At 41.3% G+C, this 18,521-nt stretch overlaps 2 protein-coding genes across 2 annotated transcripts in view; one reads left to right on the top strand and one right to left on the bottom strand.

Annotated features, from left to right (window-relative positions):
* The window catches only part of LOC311111696 (protein kinase C-binding protein NELL1-like), a gene marked incomplete at its 3' end in the record, with an annotated part of 508,863 nt that overhangs the window by 333,395 nt on the left and 156,947 nt on the right, over positions 1-18,521 (bottom strand). The window lies entirely within an intron of this gene.
* LOC311111103 (chemerin-like receptor 1) lies at positions 6,132-9,519 on the top strand (the record flags this gene model as incomplete). Its single annotated transcript, XM_084153770.1, has 2 exons — positions 6,132-7,082; positions 9,502-9,519. The coding sequence occupies 2 exons, from the start codon at positions 6,132-6,134 to the stop codon at positions 9,517-9,519; spliced, it is 969 nt and encodes a 322-aa protein (XP_084009896.1).

Below are 18,521 nucleotides of genomic sequence, written 5' to 3'. Positions count from 1 at the left end.
CCAGAACTCATCCCTCTCTCCTCTCCTTCTCCCAGACCTCGGCTCATTCCTATTTCCTTCCTCCCAGAACTCATCCCTCTCTCCTCTTCCAGGACCTCATCCCTCTCTACTCTCCTCCTCGACATCATCCCTCTTCTCCTCACCAGGGAGCCAGGCAGGCTGGGGCTGCAGGATGTGCGGTGGTTTTGTGTTCCTCGGTTTGTCAAGGCGAGCGAGGGGCCAGCAGTCTCCTTCTAACCTGGCATGTGGCGTACAAATGCAAAATCAATGGCAGAAAAAAGGGTTTTAAATGTCAAATTCATATACATTTCAAGTTTTCCTTCATTAGGCTCTGTATAAGGCATGGGGAGTCATTATCAGGAGAGATTGCTAGTGTAGGAGGAGCTCTCGTTGATCTTGTTTAAGTTGTTCTGCTGAAGTCGCCCATTGATTGCAGACCTGAGGCAGCCACATGTAATTTGTTATTTCAGTGCTTAGTATTGTGCTCTCTGTCAAACGAGAGCTTCACAATGGAGCATGTGTACCAGTTTTGGACAATAGATCTCCAAAACTGGGCTTTTATTCATATAGCGAGCAAATAACTGTTCCCTGAAGAACTCCTGTCCTTGGGTTCCCAAGGACAACTGGTGCCAATGTTATGGATGAAATCACATGTTGTAATTATTCACATTTGATCTCATTATTAGTCTTCGTAGTTGCACCTGTATTTTGTGACCCAGCTAGTGCATCAGTGCTGTAGAAATGAAGTAATGAAGAGTGCTTGCTGCTCTAAAGAATATAACTGTGACTGTCCTTCACAGAAAATAAATCCCTACACCTGGTCCACCAAGTCACACATCAATCACATATCACACTACAGCAGTGCTTCTCAATTATTTTATGTTACGCCACCCCTAGGAAAAAGTTAACATTCCGCGCCCCCCAACTCTCCGCCGCGACTGTAAATAGTATCATTTGTCTATAAAATTGTTATAAGTACACCTCTGCATAACATTGTATCCTTATTAACATTAAAGAAAACAAAAAAATAAAAAAGAAAGAAATATAGATTAAGTATAACTTTATTAACATTGTTTTTTAGTCTGTAACAGAAAAGACTTAAAGTGCATAAATTTGCCTGAAATTCAAAAAAAAATATGTTAATCCTTATTTAAACTGTAAACATTTTTTGACCATTTCATACTGAAAAATTTAATAAAATATAATCAATAAATAATAATAAATTCAAATTGATCAGCAACATTAACTCAGGAGCACAATATATGAAACACTTTGACCTATAAAACAAAAATGAATAAAACAATTTGTGCTGATTTTTTTTATCAAATTGAGGAAGTCAGGATTAATGGCTACAATGAGCACGTTTTGCAGTGCACAGCTTTTCGAAGCGGGGTTTGAAGCATGATACTGCAACTCTCAGCTCCTGCTCAATGTTTAGCTGGGACCTGTACTTGGTCTTCAGTGCAGCAACAGCAGAGAAGCCAGTCTCTGATGTTGCAAAAGGAAGAAGAATGCCCATGGCCCTCTGCCCTAAGAGTGTATACTGCCTCTCTACACTCAGCCAGAATTCACTCAGTGTCTGTGATGTGAACCTCAGTCTCAATGTGGAGTCAGACGTCATATCAATGAACTGGTCCTCCTCTGCAGAGCTGAAACCAGTTGGAGCTGGTGCATTGAAAGGATCTCTCACCCAGTCATATTGGGAACTGTTTTCAGGGAAGTACTTTTTAAAGAATCCCATCAGTGATGAAATATGCTCCTTAATATATGGAATCACTGAGGTGGCATCATAGTCAGTAGTGTCAACAAATTCATGCAGGTTCTCGAATGAATCAGTATTTCCTTCATCAAGTCGCCTGCCCCACATTGCAAGCTTTCGAGTGAAAGAGCTGATCTTGTCTGTGACCTGAGGGAGGTGTTTATCTTTCCGTTGAAGCTGTAGATTTAGTTCATTTAGCTTTCCAAATATGTCACTCAGGTAGGCCAGTTTTGCCAGGAAGTTCTCATCACTAAGTTTTTCTGCGAGGTCATACTTGTGCTCCTGCTCCGAAAACATTCTTATCTGCTCTCTGAGCTCAAAAACTCAGGACAAGACTTTTTCCTCTTGACAGCCACCTTGCTTCACTGTGAAACAGCACAGCTTGATGTTCAGCTCCCATCTCCTCCCAGATAGCAGAGAAGACTCTTGTTTTTAGTGGTCTGGTCTTTATAAAATTGACTACACCTACAATGTCAGTCATAACCTCACTTAATTCAGAGGAAAGGTGCCTTGATGCCAGTGCTTCTCTGTGTATAACACAGTGTGTCCACTCAGCATTAGGTGAGGCCTTCTTGATGAGTGCCCGAAGTCCTTTTCTCATCCCTGCCATGGTCTGTGCACCATCACTGCAAACACCAATGCAGTTCTTCCACTTTAGCCCATTCTCTGTCAGGAAGCAGTCCAGCATTTTGAATAGCTCTTCAGCTGTGGCTCTGTCTCTGACATATTTACAAAAAAGTAGATCCTCACACAGGGAGTTTGTCATGTCAAAACGTACATAAGCGATAAACAAATAGTCTTTGTTGCTGTCAGTTGATTAATCGAACTGTAAGGCAAAACGTTTGTCTTTGAGTTTATCTACCAGCTGTTCTTTAAGATCGTTAGCAATGTCATTTATACGTCTGGCGACAGTGTCATTGGACAGAGGGATAGTTTTTATTTTTGCAGCACTTGCGTCATCCAGCATGACAGAGACCATGTCTAATGCTGTAGGCAGTATCAGCTCCTCTGCTATGGAGTGTTTTTTTTTGCACTGAGCAATTTGGTACGCCACCTTATATGATGCTAACAGTGCTCGCTGGTTTACTGAAGTAGCATTCACAAAGCGGGACGATTGTTGGCAATATTCGGCACGTTTTCGCTAAAGAAACTCAAGCGGCTTATCAGCGTGATTGGGGTGTAATGTCTTTAAGTGACGCCTTAATTTATTTGGCTTCATGCTGTCCGCTGCCAACATTTTTAGACACAGTAAACATACCGGTCTTTCCTCGTCTCCCACCGTAGTCACAGTGAAGCCAAGCGCTACATACGCTTCGTCATATTTCCTCGTCTTAGCTTTCGGGAGACTTACGTTTGTCTCATTATCTCCGTCTCTCTCCGCCTTTCTTTTCATCCCTGTTAAATATGTTTCCATGGTGTCTCTTAAGGGTTTGTTATCTGCACTTCATATCTCCTGCTCTGTGCTGTGTGCTCTTGTTCGGTGCAAAAAAAAACTACTCCCTGCGGCAAAACTAAGCATGTTCCCCGGGGTCACACGCGCCCCCCCTGGTATCGCTCCGAGCCCCCCCAGAGGGGAGCGCCCCACTATTTGAGAAGGACTGCACTACAGGAACATTTGTGCCCAGTATGAGCACGCACAAGCACACACACACACACACACACTGCCTTAAGTGTACCAGATTGAGGTTTTCATTTATTCAACGGCCCATTATCCTGTGTAATGCATCCGCTTTCGTCCTAATAGTAGTAGCAGAGCTGTGTCCTGTTCCTCTCAGACAAGCTGGTTAGCAGGTGAAGATAAAGCACCACATAGACATCTTACACCCCACTGATTTCTTTAATGAACAAAGCCCAATGTCATTCTGTGCTTGCTCGAGACAAACGCGGACTATCGTATTACCACCATTAGGGGATCTTTCAGGTGGGGAATGTTCCAATGTCTCCTCCAATGTCTGCTATACCTCATTACCTTAATGCTTGTAAAAAACAGACAATATTTTATCACCTAAGTAGAATAGTATACAAATATGCAGATGGGGATAAGAGTCACTCCAGTCCAATCCAGAGCAGTCAAGCTACCTCAGTTATACTGTACCTCAGCACAATATAACCTGTTAGCTACCTCAGTCAACTACCTGAGGAAGATATACCTCTGATCAGTCAAGCTTCTTCAGTTTGGCAAAGTATACCTCATCCCAGTCTAGTTTAGTCAAGCCTACCCCAATCTAAACCATCCCAGAGCATCTCAGCAAGCCAGGCTGAGTTTAGCCCAACCATGGCATGGTTCAGTGCAGCTCACAGCAGTCTAGCATACTGATACTGATGCCGTCTGCATCCTTGAAAGGTGGTGGTGGTTTGTGTGTGTGTGTGTGTGTGTGTGTGTGTGTGTATGTGTGTATGTATGTATGCGTGTAATGAATGGTAATTCACAGTAATAAAAGGCTGACCTGGTCATGCCACAGGGCCTGCAGGCATACAACTCTACCACCCACTATAGCGAGAGCGAGTAAGGCTGATATTACAAATCACAGTTTGGAAGATAGCGATTGAAAGACAGATTAAGAGAAAGTGAGAGAGAGAGAGAGAGAGAGAGAGAGAGAGAGAGAGAGAGAGAGAGAGAGAGAGAGAGAGAGAGAGAGAGAGAGAGAGAGAGAGAGAGAGAGAGAGAGAGGAAAGGAGAGACATAGCAGCTACACTATGTATCATTCCGTTCATTCATTAAAATGAATTACAATTCCGGTACAAGTATTCATGTACTGTACCTACAAATGATCATAATACACTTGAGTTGCTGACTTATTCAATATTTTCACCAATGCCTATCTATAGCCTTTGAATGTCAATATGAAGATTAATGGCAACCTAGCAACATTAATTTCAAATACTCAAACCTCAGTCTTCTGGGTGTATCTGGCGTACCTCAATGTTAAAAATAGAGATGTTGTCCTACCAATCCATTAGTTAAGAGTCTTTATGTCATGCATATAAAGGTTTTCTGAATGTTTTCTGAATGCTACATTATCACCACTGGAAGTAAATTGATACCAAACTAAAAAATACAAAGTATCTATTCCGCATCACATAGATCACATATACATAGATTAATAATGTAGAGATGTCTGTGTTGCTAGCCAAGCATATGGTTATTTCAGGCCACGTAAAGGTCTCTTCATGATCATGTCATCATGCTGTTGGAGCATCTGCTCCAATAAATATGGCTAGACTGAGAGACGCCTTGGATTGTGCATGTGTCCGTTTGAGCAGCACATGTTCAGCTGAAATCGGAAGTTTACATACACTTAGGTTGGAGTCATTAAAAACTCGTTTTTCAACCACTACACAAATTTCTTGTTAACAAACTATAGTTTTGGCAAGTCGGTTAGGACATCTACTTTGTGCATGACACAAGTAATTTTTCCAAAAATTGTTTACAGACAGATTATGTAATTTATAATTCACTGTATCACAATTCCAGTGGGTCAGAGGTTTAAGTCGACTGTGCCTTTAAACAACTTGGAAAATTCCAGAAAATGATGTCATGGCTTTAGAAGCTTCTGATAGGCTAATTGACATCATTTGAGTCAATTGGAGGTGAACCTGTGGATGTATTTCAAGGTCTACCTTCAAACTCAGTGCCACTTTGCTTGACATAATGGGAAAATCAAAAGAAATCAGCCAAGACCTCAGAATTTTTTTTGTAGACATCCACAAGTCTGGTTCATCCTTGGGAGCAATTTCCAAATGCCTGAAGGCATCACGTTCATCTGTACAAACAATAGTACGTAAGTATAAACACCATGGGACCACGCAGCCGTCATACCGATCAAAAAAGGAGACGCGTTCTGTCTCCTAGAGATGAACATACTTTGGTGCGAAAAGTGCAAATGAATCCCAGAACAACAGCAAAGGACCTTGTGAAGATGCTGGAGGAAACAGGATCTATATCCACAGTAAAACATTTAAATTTTACATTTTAGTAATTTAGCAGACGCTCTTATCCAGAGCGACTTACAGTTAGTGAGTGCATACATTTTCCATACTAATGACTTTGCATGTTGAAAGTCATACCAGGTCATAATAGGTGGGAAATTAATGAAAACTGGGGTAACAAATTACCACAATGTAACCTTTTCTCTTTTTCCCCCATTGGGCCATCCAAATAAACAGATATTTAAGGCTCATCTATAGCAGTGCAGTAGATGTGTGCAAGGTTGCACAAAATACCCACCATTTTGCAAGATACTGACTTACCTGTTTCAAATTATCTCTCTTCTAGAAAAGTCTGATGATCAGCACTATTTTTCAGATTACAATGTGTCAGAGCCTAAAATATAATTGGTAATATTTCTTTCTAATTTCAGAAAACTCTAACATGTTAGATTCCAATGTGACAACTGGGATGGACTATGAGTATTCTTTCTTGGACACAAGGCACTTGGACATAATATCTCTGGTTGTCTACTGTGTGGTGTTTGTGCTTGGCCCCATTGGCAACGGCTTGGTGATCTACGTGACGAGCTGCAGGATAAAGAAGACTGTCAACTCTGTTTGGTTCCTCAACCTGGCCTTGGCTGACTTCCTCTTCACTTCCGTTCTGTTGCTCTATATCATCAACATCTCCCGTGGATATGATTGGCCTTTCGGTGACATCCTTTGCAAGTTAAACAGCATGGTGACTGTGCTCAACATGTTCGCCAGCATCTTCCTCCTGGCGGCCATCAGTCTGGACCGCTGTCTGTCCACGTGGGTGGTGGTGTGGGCCCATAACAAGCGCACGCCACGCAAGGCAGAGGTCATCTGTGTGGGGATCTGGCTAGCCTCATTGGTCTGCAGCCTCCCGTTCACTATCTTTCGGCAGATCATACACAATGATAATAGGACAACGTGCAGTTATTCATTGCACCCTGCTTCTTCCACCTACAGGAACTTGGTTGTGTTCCGCTTCCTGCTGGGCTTTCTCATCTCCTTCCTGGTCATCATAGGCTCTTATGTTGCCATATGGATCCGCGCCAGGCGCCTTCATGGAGGAAGACCGCGCACGTCCCTCCGGATCATCGTCTCCATCGTCCTGGCCTTCTTCATCTGCTGGATGCCCTTCCACGTCTTCCAGTTTCTGGACATCATGGAAGACAGCAGCCCAGGCCTCAACCTGGTCGTGCATATCGCGATTCCCCTGTCCGCTAGCCTGGCCTTCCTCAACAGCTGCCTGAACCCCATCCTGTACGTCTTCATGTGTGACGAGTTCCAGAAGAAGCTGCGCCAGTCCGTGCTGCTCGTATTCGAGAAACGAGTCCTATATCGACATAACCTGAAAGGCCGCTCAGCAAGGAAGAAGCCACTGCTCCAAAACCGCCATAAAAGGTGTATGTAAACTTCCGACTTCAACTGTATATTGTGTGCATATTAGGACAAAGTCACACAACTCTGTCCTAAAATGGACAACGTACCAGAGCATACAGTGAGGGAAAAAAGTATTTGATCCCCTGCTGATTCTGTACGTTTGCCCACTGACAAAGAAATCTATAATTTTAATGGTAGGTTTATTTGAACAGTTAGAGACAGAATAACAACAACAAAATCCAGAAAAACACATTTCAAAAATGTTATAAATTGATTTTGCATTTTAATGAGGGAAATAAGTATTTGACCCCTCTGCAAAACATGACTTAGTACTTGGTGGCAAAGCCCTTGTTGGTAATCACAGACTTTTCTTTTAGTTGGCCACCAGGTTTGCACACATCTCAGGAGGGATTTTGTCCCACTCCTCTTTGCAGATCTTCTCCAAGTCATTAAGTTTTCAAGGCTTACGTTTGGCAACTCGAACCTTCAGCTCCCTCCACAGATTTTCTATGGGAATGGAATACCCATCCACGAGCCATTTTCAATGCCCTGGCTGAGGGAAGGAGGTTCTCACCCAAGATTTGATGGTACATGGCCCCGTCCCATCGTCCCTTTGATGCGGTGAAGTTGTCCTGTCCCCTTCGCAGTAAAAACACCCCCAAAGCATTATGTTTCCACCTCCATGTTTGACGGTGGGGATGGTGTTCTTGGGGTCATAGGCAGCATTCCTCCTCCTCCTAACACGGCGGGTTGAGTTGATGCCAAAGAGATTGATTTTGGTCTCATCTGACTACAACACTTTCACCCAGTTCTCCTCATCATTCAGATGTTCATTGGCAAACTTCAGTCGGGCCTGTATATGTGCTTTCTTGAGCAGGGGGACCTTGCAGGCGCTGCAGGATTTCAGTCCTTCACGACGTAATGTGTTACCAATTGTTTTCTTGGTGACTATGGTCCCAGCTGCCTTGAGATCATTGACAAGATCCTCCCGTGTAGTTCTGGGCTGATTCCTCACCGTTCTCATGATCATTGCAACTCCACGAGGTGAGATCTTGCATGGAGCCCCATGCCGAGGGAGATTGACAGTTATTTTTTGTTTCTTCCATTTGCGAATAATCACACCAACTGTTGTCACCTTCTCACCAAGCTGCTTGTCGATGGTCTTGTAGCCCATTCCAGCCTTGTGTAGGTCTACAATCTTGTCCCTGACATCCTTGGAGAGCTCTTTGGTCTTGATTGATTGCTTCTGTGGACAGGTGTCTTTTATACAGGTAACAAGCTGAGATTAGGAGCACTCCCTTTAAGAGTGTGCTCCTAATCTCAGCTCGTTACCTGTATAAAAGACACCTGGGAGCCAGAAATCTTTGTGATTGAGAGGGGGTCAAATACTTATTTCCCTCATTAAAATGCAAATCAATTCATACATTTTTTTGACATGTGTTCTTCTGGATTTTTTTGTTGTTATTCTGTCTCTCACTGTTCAAATAAACCTATCATTAAAATTATAGACTGATCATTTCTTTGTCAGTGGGCAAACGTACAAAATCAGCAGGGGATCAAATACTTTTTTTCCCTCACTGTAGGTGGCTATGCTGTCTCAGTTAGCTGGAGCATGGTTCTCAGTGGGTGTTGTTTGTTTCCCAGCTGTACTGAATGATAGTGTTGTCTGGCTGCACAGTGTTAGCACAACCCTACACAGCAAACTGGCCAGTGTTAACTAGTGATATTTGAATGTTACATTTCTATTGTTGATTCAGGAGTTAAATTAACTCTGTAAGAGTGGTGTAAAATAACTGCAGTGTTGGTGTTAATAACTAGAGTTTAACAAAAAGCATGCCCATCAATATCATATTTCCCAGCATGCTCTATTGCAGGATGAATTTTTTATTTGCATGTACATTGATTGATTAATTAATCTATTTCTACTCAAATATAAATAACATACATTTTTCTAAACTATTCCAATCTTTTACTTGACCTTAATATGCCTGTTACTGAAATTGTTGTTCCAGTTTAGATGCTTTAGGTAATCTCAGTCTTCCCAACCATGCAGTAATTCTGAATAAAAAATTTAAATGTTGGATATCCCCACTCTGGCTGGAGGAATGACACATCACATTACTGCATACCAGAGAGGTGATTTGCTACTGAGGGCATTCTCACTGACAACTAAGTAGCGCGGGAACCAACCTGGAGCATCTGTCAAGGAGGCCATTCACCGACAGATACCCCCAGGGGTCCCCCTTGACGTTCACACATCACCAGAATTAAACATTGTCTCTCTTTTCCTTTTCTTCTCTATTCCTATCTTTGCTTTCCTCGATCCTTTCTCCCTCTTTCTGCCTTTCTCTCCACTTTCTCTTTCTCTCACCTCTCCATCTCCCCCTCTCTCCTTTTTGAAGCAGCTGTTGTGCTGTTAATGGCAGTAGAACTGTCACTGTCCTCATTCTGTGTGCTAGGTCAGAGAGAAAGAGGGCGCTACAGAGACATAGAGAGGGCGAAAGAGGGAGAAAGAGAGAGTGAGTGAGTGAGTGAGTGAGTGAGTGAGTGAGTGAGAGAGAGAGAGAGAGTGAGAGAGAGGGTGAGAGAAAGGCAAAGGAAAAAATGAAAGTGAGAAGAGAGAGAGTGAAACAGATCAAAAACTAAAGAGTGAACAGAACAGAGCTGAGGTGAGCTAAGAGGGGCCTCTGTTGTTCAGGGCCCACTTCTTCACACAGCACCCTGAGGGAGCATGTTAACGAGGAGAAGGGAGGTCCTTTCAACTCTGAACCCTGCTTAGGGCTTCATGTCACATCTGAAGATTACACAGCCTGCTCTCTTTAGGAGGCAGGGAGGAGTGCAGCCTGCACTTGACATTACACTCTAGTTTGTGGAAAAATACACCAGGCCCATTTGATTAAGGAGGGCTACTTCTGTGAACCGTGAGCAAATGCTAATGTGAGCCAATGTTAATGTGAGTGCTAGCCAATGCTATTTCTTTGTTTATTTATCCTTTATTTAGGCAGGGAGTCGCATTGAGACCAAAGGCTCTTTTGCAAGGGAGACCTGCATCACAAGTGCAGCAAGCAATTACACATTAAGAAATTAGGGTGTGCAGGAAACACAAAAGTACAAAAACACAACTTTAAAAAAAACAAGCACATTCCTCTATGAAAAGGTCCTCCGCCAACACTGAACTGCCCAAAAGGCATCTTTAGGGTATTCTGAAGATTGTGTAGAAACTAAAAGCTGTTTTAACTAAATCTGTAGCAGGTATGGTCTCTCATACTTCTGTATTTTTATCTGTTTATTTGGATCGCCATTCGTTTTGCAGAAGCAGCAGCTACTCTTCCTGGGATCCACAAAAAACATGAAACATGACAAGTAACAAAAAATGGATACACTGATAGACAATGACAGTGAAACACATTTAAAATACAGCGATATACAAACAATACCAAAAAAAAATTATACAAACAATACATAAATAAATTATGCATGTGTTAGTGTGTGTCCCCTCACCGTCCCCGCAGTTCCATGAGTTGCTGTTTAATCCATTTTTAAAGGTAATTTTGCTGTTTGCTTGATAATTGGGGATGGAAGGGAGTTCCATGCAATCATGGCTCTGTATAAAACTGTGCATTTCCGTGAATTCCTTTTGGATTTGGGGACTGTGAAGAGACCCCTGGTGGCATGTCTTGTGTGGTATATATGGGTGTCTGACCTGAATGTTATTTGATTCCACAGACAATCTGTTATTTTCATCACAGTAATATTTATCATAAAAACTAGAAGAGAAGCAGTTAATCTCTCTTTAACCCTCAACCAGGAAAGACTGGCATGCAGTCTGTATGTGCAGTTAAGGGCAAGGCGTGCTGCTTTGTTTTGAGCCAGCTGCAGCTTTGCTAGTTCTTTCTTTCCTGCACTTGACCATTTTACCGGACATATTCAAGATGGGACAAGACCAGAGCCTGAACAACTAGTACAGAAAATATTTTTATAACAGACCCCTCCCTATCTTCACAACAATTTTGTCTATATGACTTGAACATGATAATTGACCATCCAATGTTATACCTAGGAGTTTAGCTTCCTCAACTTGCTCAATGGTCACACCCTTTATGTACAACTCCACTTGTTTAGGTCTTCGAGAGAATGTTTTGAACCAAATACAATGCGTTTAGTTTTAGATGTAATTAAGACATGTTTATTATTAATCACCCATTCTGATACTGACTGTAACTCCTTATTTAGAATTTCAGTGTGCTGACATGTAGAGTGTGGGATCATCCGCATACATAGTCATTCTAGCTTCGTGTAAGACCAGTGGCAAATCATTTGTAAAAATAGAGAAGACGAACTGCCCTAGGCAACTGCCCTAAAGGACACCACACTATACATATCTGATGTTAGAGTAGCTTCCATTGAAGAACACGCTCTGGGTTCTATTGGATAAATAACTCTCCAACCATGTGATGGCAAGTGATGTAAAGCCATAGCAAGTGAGTTTTTCAATAACAATTTATGATCAATAACATCAAAGGCTGCACTGAAATCTAACAATACAGCTCCAACTATCAACTTATTATCCATTTCTTTTAACCAATCATCAGTCATCTGAGTCAGTGCAGTACAAGTTGAGTGCCCTTCTTTATATGCATCCTAAAAGTCAGTAGTTAACTTGTTCTCTTAAAAATAGCATTGTATTTGGTCAAACACAATCCTCTCCATCATTTTACTAAGAACAGGCAGCAAACTGATTGGGCGGCTGTTAGAATCAGCAAAGGGTGATTTACTATTTTTAGGAGTGTGTGTGTCCTTGCCTGTGGACACACACACTCCTTTAGGCTTTGGTTAAAGATATAGCAAATAGGGGTGGCAATACAGACTGCTACCATTCTCAATAGTTTCCCATCAAGGTTGTCTATATGTAGCCAGGTGGTTAAAGCACATAGCTGAATTCATTTATTTCCATTAGATGGCACTGTCCGTAAATAATGTGTCCAAACAGTTATGGGATTGCGCCTTCCCAGTGTATAAGAGTGAGAGCAAGCAATTACACCAGAGAGCTGTTGTAATCCATTGTGGGTTCAACGTTACTTTAGATGGATTGACATGAGGATGTTAGCTTCTTGCTCGCTGAATACCAGTGCTCTCAGAACCACATTGTGGAGTTGATAACATGATTTGAAGCTGCTGTATGGGTGAGATGAGGATCTACTGTTCCATGTGGTGTTAGGGTATCATGTGGACAGTGTGTTTAAAGCAGAGCCACTACCGTTCATGCATTTCACTTATTGTAATCAGATTGTTATTATGCACTTTAGTAACATATTTATTTCACTTCATTGTGATTTAGACTGAACTTTACTTTATGGTGACTTCACCTCGCAGTGATTTCCCTCCTAGTTTATCCTATTTTAAATGTAAACTTCGACAGAACAAACAACCCCAAATTAGTTTTGTGTCCTGTGCTGGGTTTACTTTGCCAGGCTACATATACCTGTTGGCTTATCATTATTGATGGATATAAATAGCTTATCCACCTCTCCCACACTAATTTGATCAAATTCATAACAGAAATCCTTCTCTTTCCTTATTAGATATTGTAATATGCCATTTAGCAGACGCTTTTATCCAAAGCGACTTACAGTCATGCGTGCATACATTATTATTATTTTTTTTGTGTATGGGGGGTCCCGGGGATCGAACCCACTACCTTAGCGTTACAAGCGCCGTGCTCTACCAGCTGAGCTACAAAAATTGTATACAAAACTATGATGGTTCACTGTTCAATGTTGTAATTTCACTTCTTAGTTTTTCCACTTTACTAGTGAAATAGTAATTTAAATGATTGGCAATATCGAAAGGTTTTGTTATATATGACCCATCAACTTCATTGAACGATGGAGATTAATTGGGTTTTCTGCACATGATATCATTTAAGGTACTCCAAAGTATTTTTCCATTGTATTTTGTGTCATGTATCTTTGTTTGGTAATATAATGTATTATTATTTTTGTTAAGTTTAGTCACAACATTTCTCAATTTACAGTATGTCAACCAATCAGCTGAGCAGCCTGACTTGTTTTCGCACTGCTTTTGCATAATTTCCTTGAATCATACAATGTTTAAATTCATCATCAATCAAGGGGGCTCTAACAGTTCTGTAAGTTAACAATGTAAGATAATGCAGGAGTTTTTGCAAAAGAGCTTTATAAATGAACACAATGTAATGTTTATATCTAGAAAGCCAGCCCACTTTCTGATTGAAAATGCAGTGATGAGTGCAAAATTGGTCACCCCTGATAAAACGAAGTGTGCTGAGGTAAACAGCATTTAACAGCATTAATGAAGTGGTAGCTGCATTCATGTAGATAATGTCAGCATAATCTAGGACAGAGAGGAACGTAAACTGAACGATCTGCAATGTATTATTAAGCAAAAGGAATGATCATTTCTATAGAAGAAGCCCCGTTTTATTCTCAGCTCCTTAGTTATATGTGTTTTAAAAGATAACTTATAGTCGATCCAGATCGAGGTAATGGTGCCGGAGGGGATGGCTGCCGTTTTATGGGCTCTTAACCAACCGTGCTATTTTGTTAGTTTTTTTTGCATTGTTTGTAACTTATTTTGTACATAATGTTGCTGCTACCATCTCTTATGACTGAAAAGAGAGCTTCTGGGCAACAGAACAGCGATGACTCACCTTGAACTGGACGAATAATTTTTCTTTAATGAGTCGGACGAGAGGGATTTACGAACTACAAGCACGTATATCCTACCAACGGGACATTAAAAACTGTAATATCTTATGTTTCACCGAGTCGTGGCTGAACGACAACATGGATAACATACAGCTTATGGGATACAATTAAGTTAAGGTATTATCAAAGGTTGTCATTTTAATTTCATTTATTATTTTGGTTTAACAGGCAATGTTGTTGTTTTGTTTTTTGAATACATGAATCACAATGTGAGTCATGTGTCCAAACGGGGGAAGTACTGGTCGCATGGGGCTTTTTGGTAAATATGCATATTGAATTAAGAATATGAGCAGTAGTAATTAGTGTGTTATGGGTTAGATTAAATGTTTTATGTGCAAGTGTATTTGTGGTAGGAGGCCTGTCTATGAAACTAGTGACCTATAACAAGCTGCAGGATTGTGCACTTCCTAATCTCAAGGCTTCTCCTGACTGATAAGAAGACATGGTATAGTAGCATACGGTGTCTCACCTAACAATGTTCTTAAGACTTTCTTCCCACGGGTGAAGGTTTCTCTGCCCAACCTAGCAGGAGAATCTGAGCATTGACTGCACCCTGGAGACTTTGCGGTGGTAAAAGACTACAGAAGAAAGAGCTGGAAAGACCCTAGGTGGAGGGGCCCATATCAGGTGTTGCTGACTACCTCGATGGAGGGGAAAGTAGCAGAGAGAGATACCTGCATCCATGTGTCCCACTGTAGGAGTGTTCCAACCCCAGAGGAGGAAGATGGCACCACCACTGTTGAGCATTGTTTTATTTTGTGTCTGTCTGTGTCGGTGTGTCTTTGCAGCAGTGACTCTCAACTTCCCCATTGGTACGCTGCCAGAAGGACACACTCCACAGAATGATGTTGATAAACGGAGAAGGCCTCTGCGTGAACTGAGACCCTAGTGACAGAAGAAGGTTCAGAGCCAAAGGGACCATACATCATCACCCAGGTTACACCAACGGATGTACGGATAGAGGGGAAATCGACCTGGTATCATCTAAACCACTGCAACAGAGTACACGAGGAAACCGACGACCTAGAGATGAGGGAGCTGAGGATGATGGAGCTGGCCAGAATACAATGGCTACGTGATATGGCTGATTCCCTCGGCGGAGGGACAGACCTTCAAGAACATCCAAGATCTTCCAGAATTTCAAGAATCACCTGACGTCCACACCATTCATTTCTCTGTCTCTGGAGGGTTTCCCTAACAGAAATGGAGGTCTAACTTCCCAATCCTGTGAATCTGCGGTGTAGTTGATAGGGTGATAAGGAGTATATTAAAAATTGGTATTAAGAATAATTGGTCAAACATAATAATTTGTCATATACTCAATGCTTATATGGATTTCTAGGATTATAAATGAACTCAACTAAACTGTTATGTTCTGTCTTCTCTTGAGGTAAATGCAGATGGTGTCTTGATGCATAGCAGGGATAATTCGGCCTAGAATGGTGTGAACCTGAAAAAAAAGCAGTTCCTGTACAGCACCACTTCTACCTGCAACCAGTCTACAATAGCCAATCAAAGCTATCACCTGCTTTTCTCTCATGCCTTTTTTCTCGGGAGTGGGACAGGAGTCCACGGAGGAGTGAGGATGGAGACAAATCTGTTCAAATATCACATTTCTCATGTTGTTGGTATACTGATTGGGAAATGGTCAAGACAGAATGGGTTGTAGAGATGGTGGTGACTCGGATGAGACGTTGAAGTTGGGACATTGTCATGGGCAATCCATTTTGAACAATGAAGCTGTATGAAGAACTTAATGAAGAGACGCCAGAAGATTGAGAGCCGGGGAAGGAAGGGGTTGGTAAGCTGTGTCAATAATACATTTGGATGTACAGTGGGGAAAAAAAGTATTTAGTCAGCCACCAATTGTGCAAGTTCTCCCACTTAAAAATATGAGAGAGGCCTGTAATTTTCATCATAGGTACATGTCAACTATGACAGACAAATTGAGAAAAAAAAATCCAGAAAATCACATTGTAGGATTTTTTATGAATTTATTTGCAAATTATGGTGGAAAATAAGTATTTGGTCACCTACAAACAAGCAAGATTTCTGGCTCTCACAGACCTGTAACTTCTTCTTTAAGAGGCTCCTCTGTCCTCCACTCGTTACCTGTATTAATGGCACCTGTTTGAACTTGTTATCAGTATACAAGACACCTGTCCACAACCTCAAACAGTCACACTCCAAAAACCACTATGGCCAAGACCAAAGAGCTGTCAAAGGACACCAGAAACAAAATTGTAGACCTGCACCAGGCTGGGAAGACTGAATCTGCAATAGGTAAGCAGCTTGGTTTGAAGAAATCAACTGTGGGAGCAATTATTAGGAAATGGAAGACATACAAGACCACTGATAATCTCCCTCGATCTGGAGCTCCACGCAAGATCTCACCCCGTGGGGTCAAAATGATCACAAGAACTGTGAGCAAAAATCCCAGAACCACACGGGGGGACCTAGTGAATGACCTGCAGAGAGCTGGGACCAAAGTAACAAAGCCTACCATCAGTAACACACTACGCCGCCAGGGACTCAAATCCTGCAGTGCCAGACGTGTCCCCCTGCTTAAGCCAGTACATGTCCAGGCCCGTCTGAAGTTTGCTAGAGTGCATTTGGATGATCCAGAAGAGGATTGGGAGAATGTCATATGGTCAGATGAAACCAAAATATAACTTTTTGGTAAAAACTCAACTCGTCGTGTTTGGAGGACAAAGAATGCTGAGTTGCATCCAAAGAACACCATACCTACTGTGAAGCATGGGGGTGGAAACATCATGCTTTGGGGCTGTTTTTCTGCAAAGGGACCAGGACGACTGATCCGTGTAAAGGAAAGAATGAATGGGGCCATGTATCGTGAGATTTTGAGTGAAAACCTCCTTCCATCAGCAAGGGCATTGAAGATGAAACGTGGCTGGGCCTTTCAGCATGACAATGATCCCAAACACACCGCCCGGGCAAGAAGGAGTGGCTTCGTAAGAAGCATTTCAAGGTCTTGGAGTGGCCTAGCCAGTCTCCAGATCTCAACCCCATAGAACATTTTTGGAGGGAGTTGAAAGTCTGTGTTGCCCAGCGACAGCCCCAAAACATCACTGCTCTAGAGGAGATCTGCATGGAGGAATGGGCCAAAATACCAGCAACAGTGTGTGAAAACCTTGTGAAGACTTACAGAAAATGTTTGACCTGTGTCATTGCCAACAAAGGGTATATAACAAAGTATTGAGAAACTTTTGTTATTGACCAAATACTTATTTTCCACCATCATTTGCAAATAAATTCATAAAAAATCCTACAATGTGATTTTCTGGATTTTCTTATGATGAAAATTACAGGCCTCTCTCATCTTTTTAAGTGGGAGAACTTGCACAATTGGTGGCTGACTAAATACTTTTTTTCCCCACTGTATCTACATTTGGTAATTTGGGTATGAGATTGATGTAGGATGTATATACTAAATTAATAGTACTAAGAATGCATTGATATAATGATCTGTAGTTATTCTCAGGATGAGGAAGGTCATACTATAATTATGGATATTTATACTGTATGTTAATATAAGTGTACATTCTGACAGTTGTAATATGTGATAAAGTTGAGGGTTTCAATTTTGAGTGATAGGACCACTGCGAATCACTAAGAATTGTCATTCTAAATTTGGTTGAGATAAGTAATTTGGTTGGGGTTATGATTTATAAGATTACTGAGTGATTTAAGGAAATCATTGGTATATATTAGTAACTAAAGATTTTGAAACTATTTTCAGCATGCCTGGTATTGCTTGTACAATTGCGAGATAACTGTCTTAAATATATTTTATGGTTAAAACAGTGATGCATTATTTTAATGTGTTTCTAGTAGAAACTTTTGAATCGTATTGTTTGAAACACATAAGTTAATGCTAGGATTGTGCCTGATATCATGAACATGTTAATTATTAGGTTACCCTATTCACATATTAGTCACTATATACATTTGAAGTATTTGGAGGTGTTGATATGGGACTATTCATTCCCAAAGAGGGGGGATTGATGTGGATTTTTACAGTGGTACATATCTCTGTTGCTAGGCAAGAACTTAATTGGTTCCTATGATGGGGTTTGGTGTGTGTGACATAGGAATGTTTATGCTATTTTCATCTGATCTGACCTTGGGTTGAATTCCTCATTCCTAACTAATCCAAGGCTATACTGATTTGTCAGTTACTGAAAACAGAGTGTTATACTTTGTATCTCTCCTCAGGCATGTGATTTTCTGGAATTTTCTTTTCTCATTTTGTCTGTCATAGTTGACGTGTACCTATGATGAAAATTACAGGCCTCTCTCATCTTTTTAAGTGTGAGAAGTTGCACAATTGGTGGCTGACTAAATACTTTTTTCCCCACTATATGTTGACTATGATGGCACTTTAGATAATATGGTGACAATGATGTAGGCTATGTGGAGCAATTATGAATTGTTTTGTATTGGAACATTTTTTTTCTCGCCTGGTAACATACAGCTGACGAAGGGAAAAGATGCGAGAAGGAATACAACGTGGCTGTTATGAAAGTGAACTGTGTTTACGCGTGATCAGGTGTGTATTCATTCCGCCGTTGAAAAATGTTTCTTAAAAACGGAACAAAATGGAGATAAACATACCTGAATTCGTCCAATAGAAACTCTTGTTTGCAAGTGTTGGA

This window comes from Coregonus lavaretus, assembly GCF_964263955.1.
Source record: "Coregonus lavaretus genome assembly, chromosome: 37".
NCBI lineage: Eukaryota > Metazoa > Chordata > Actinopteri > Salmoniformes > Salmonidae > Coregonus > Coregonus lavaretus.
This window is presented reverse-complemented; position numbering and strand designations above follow the sequence as displayed.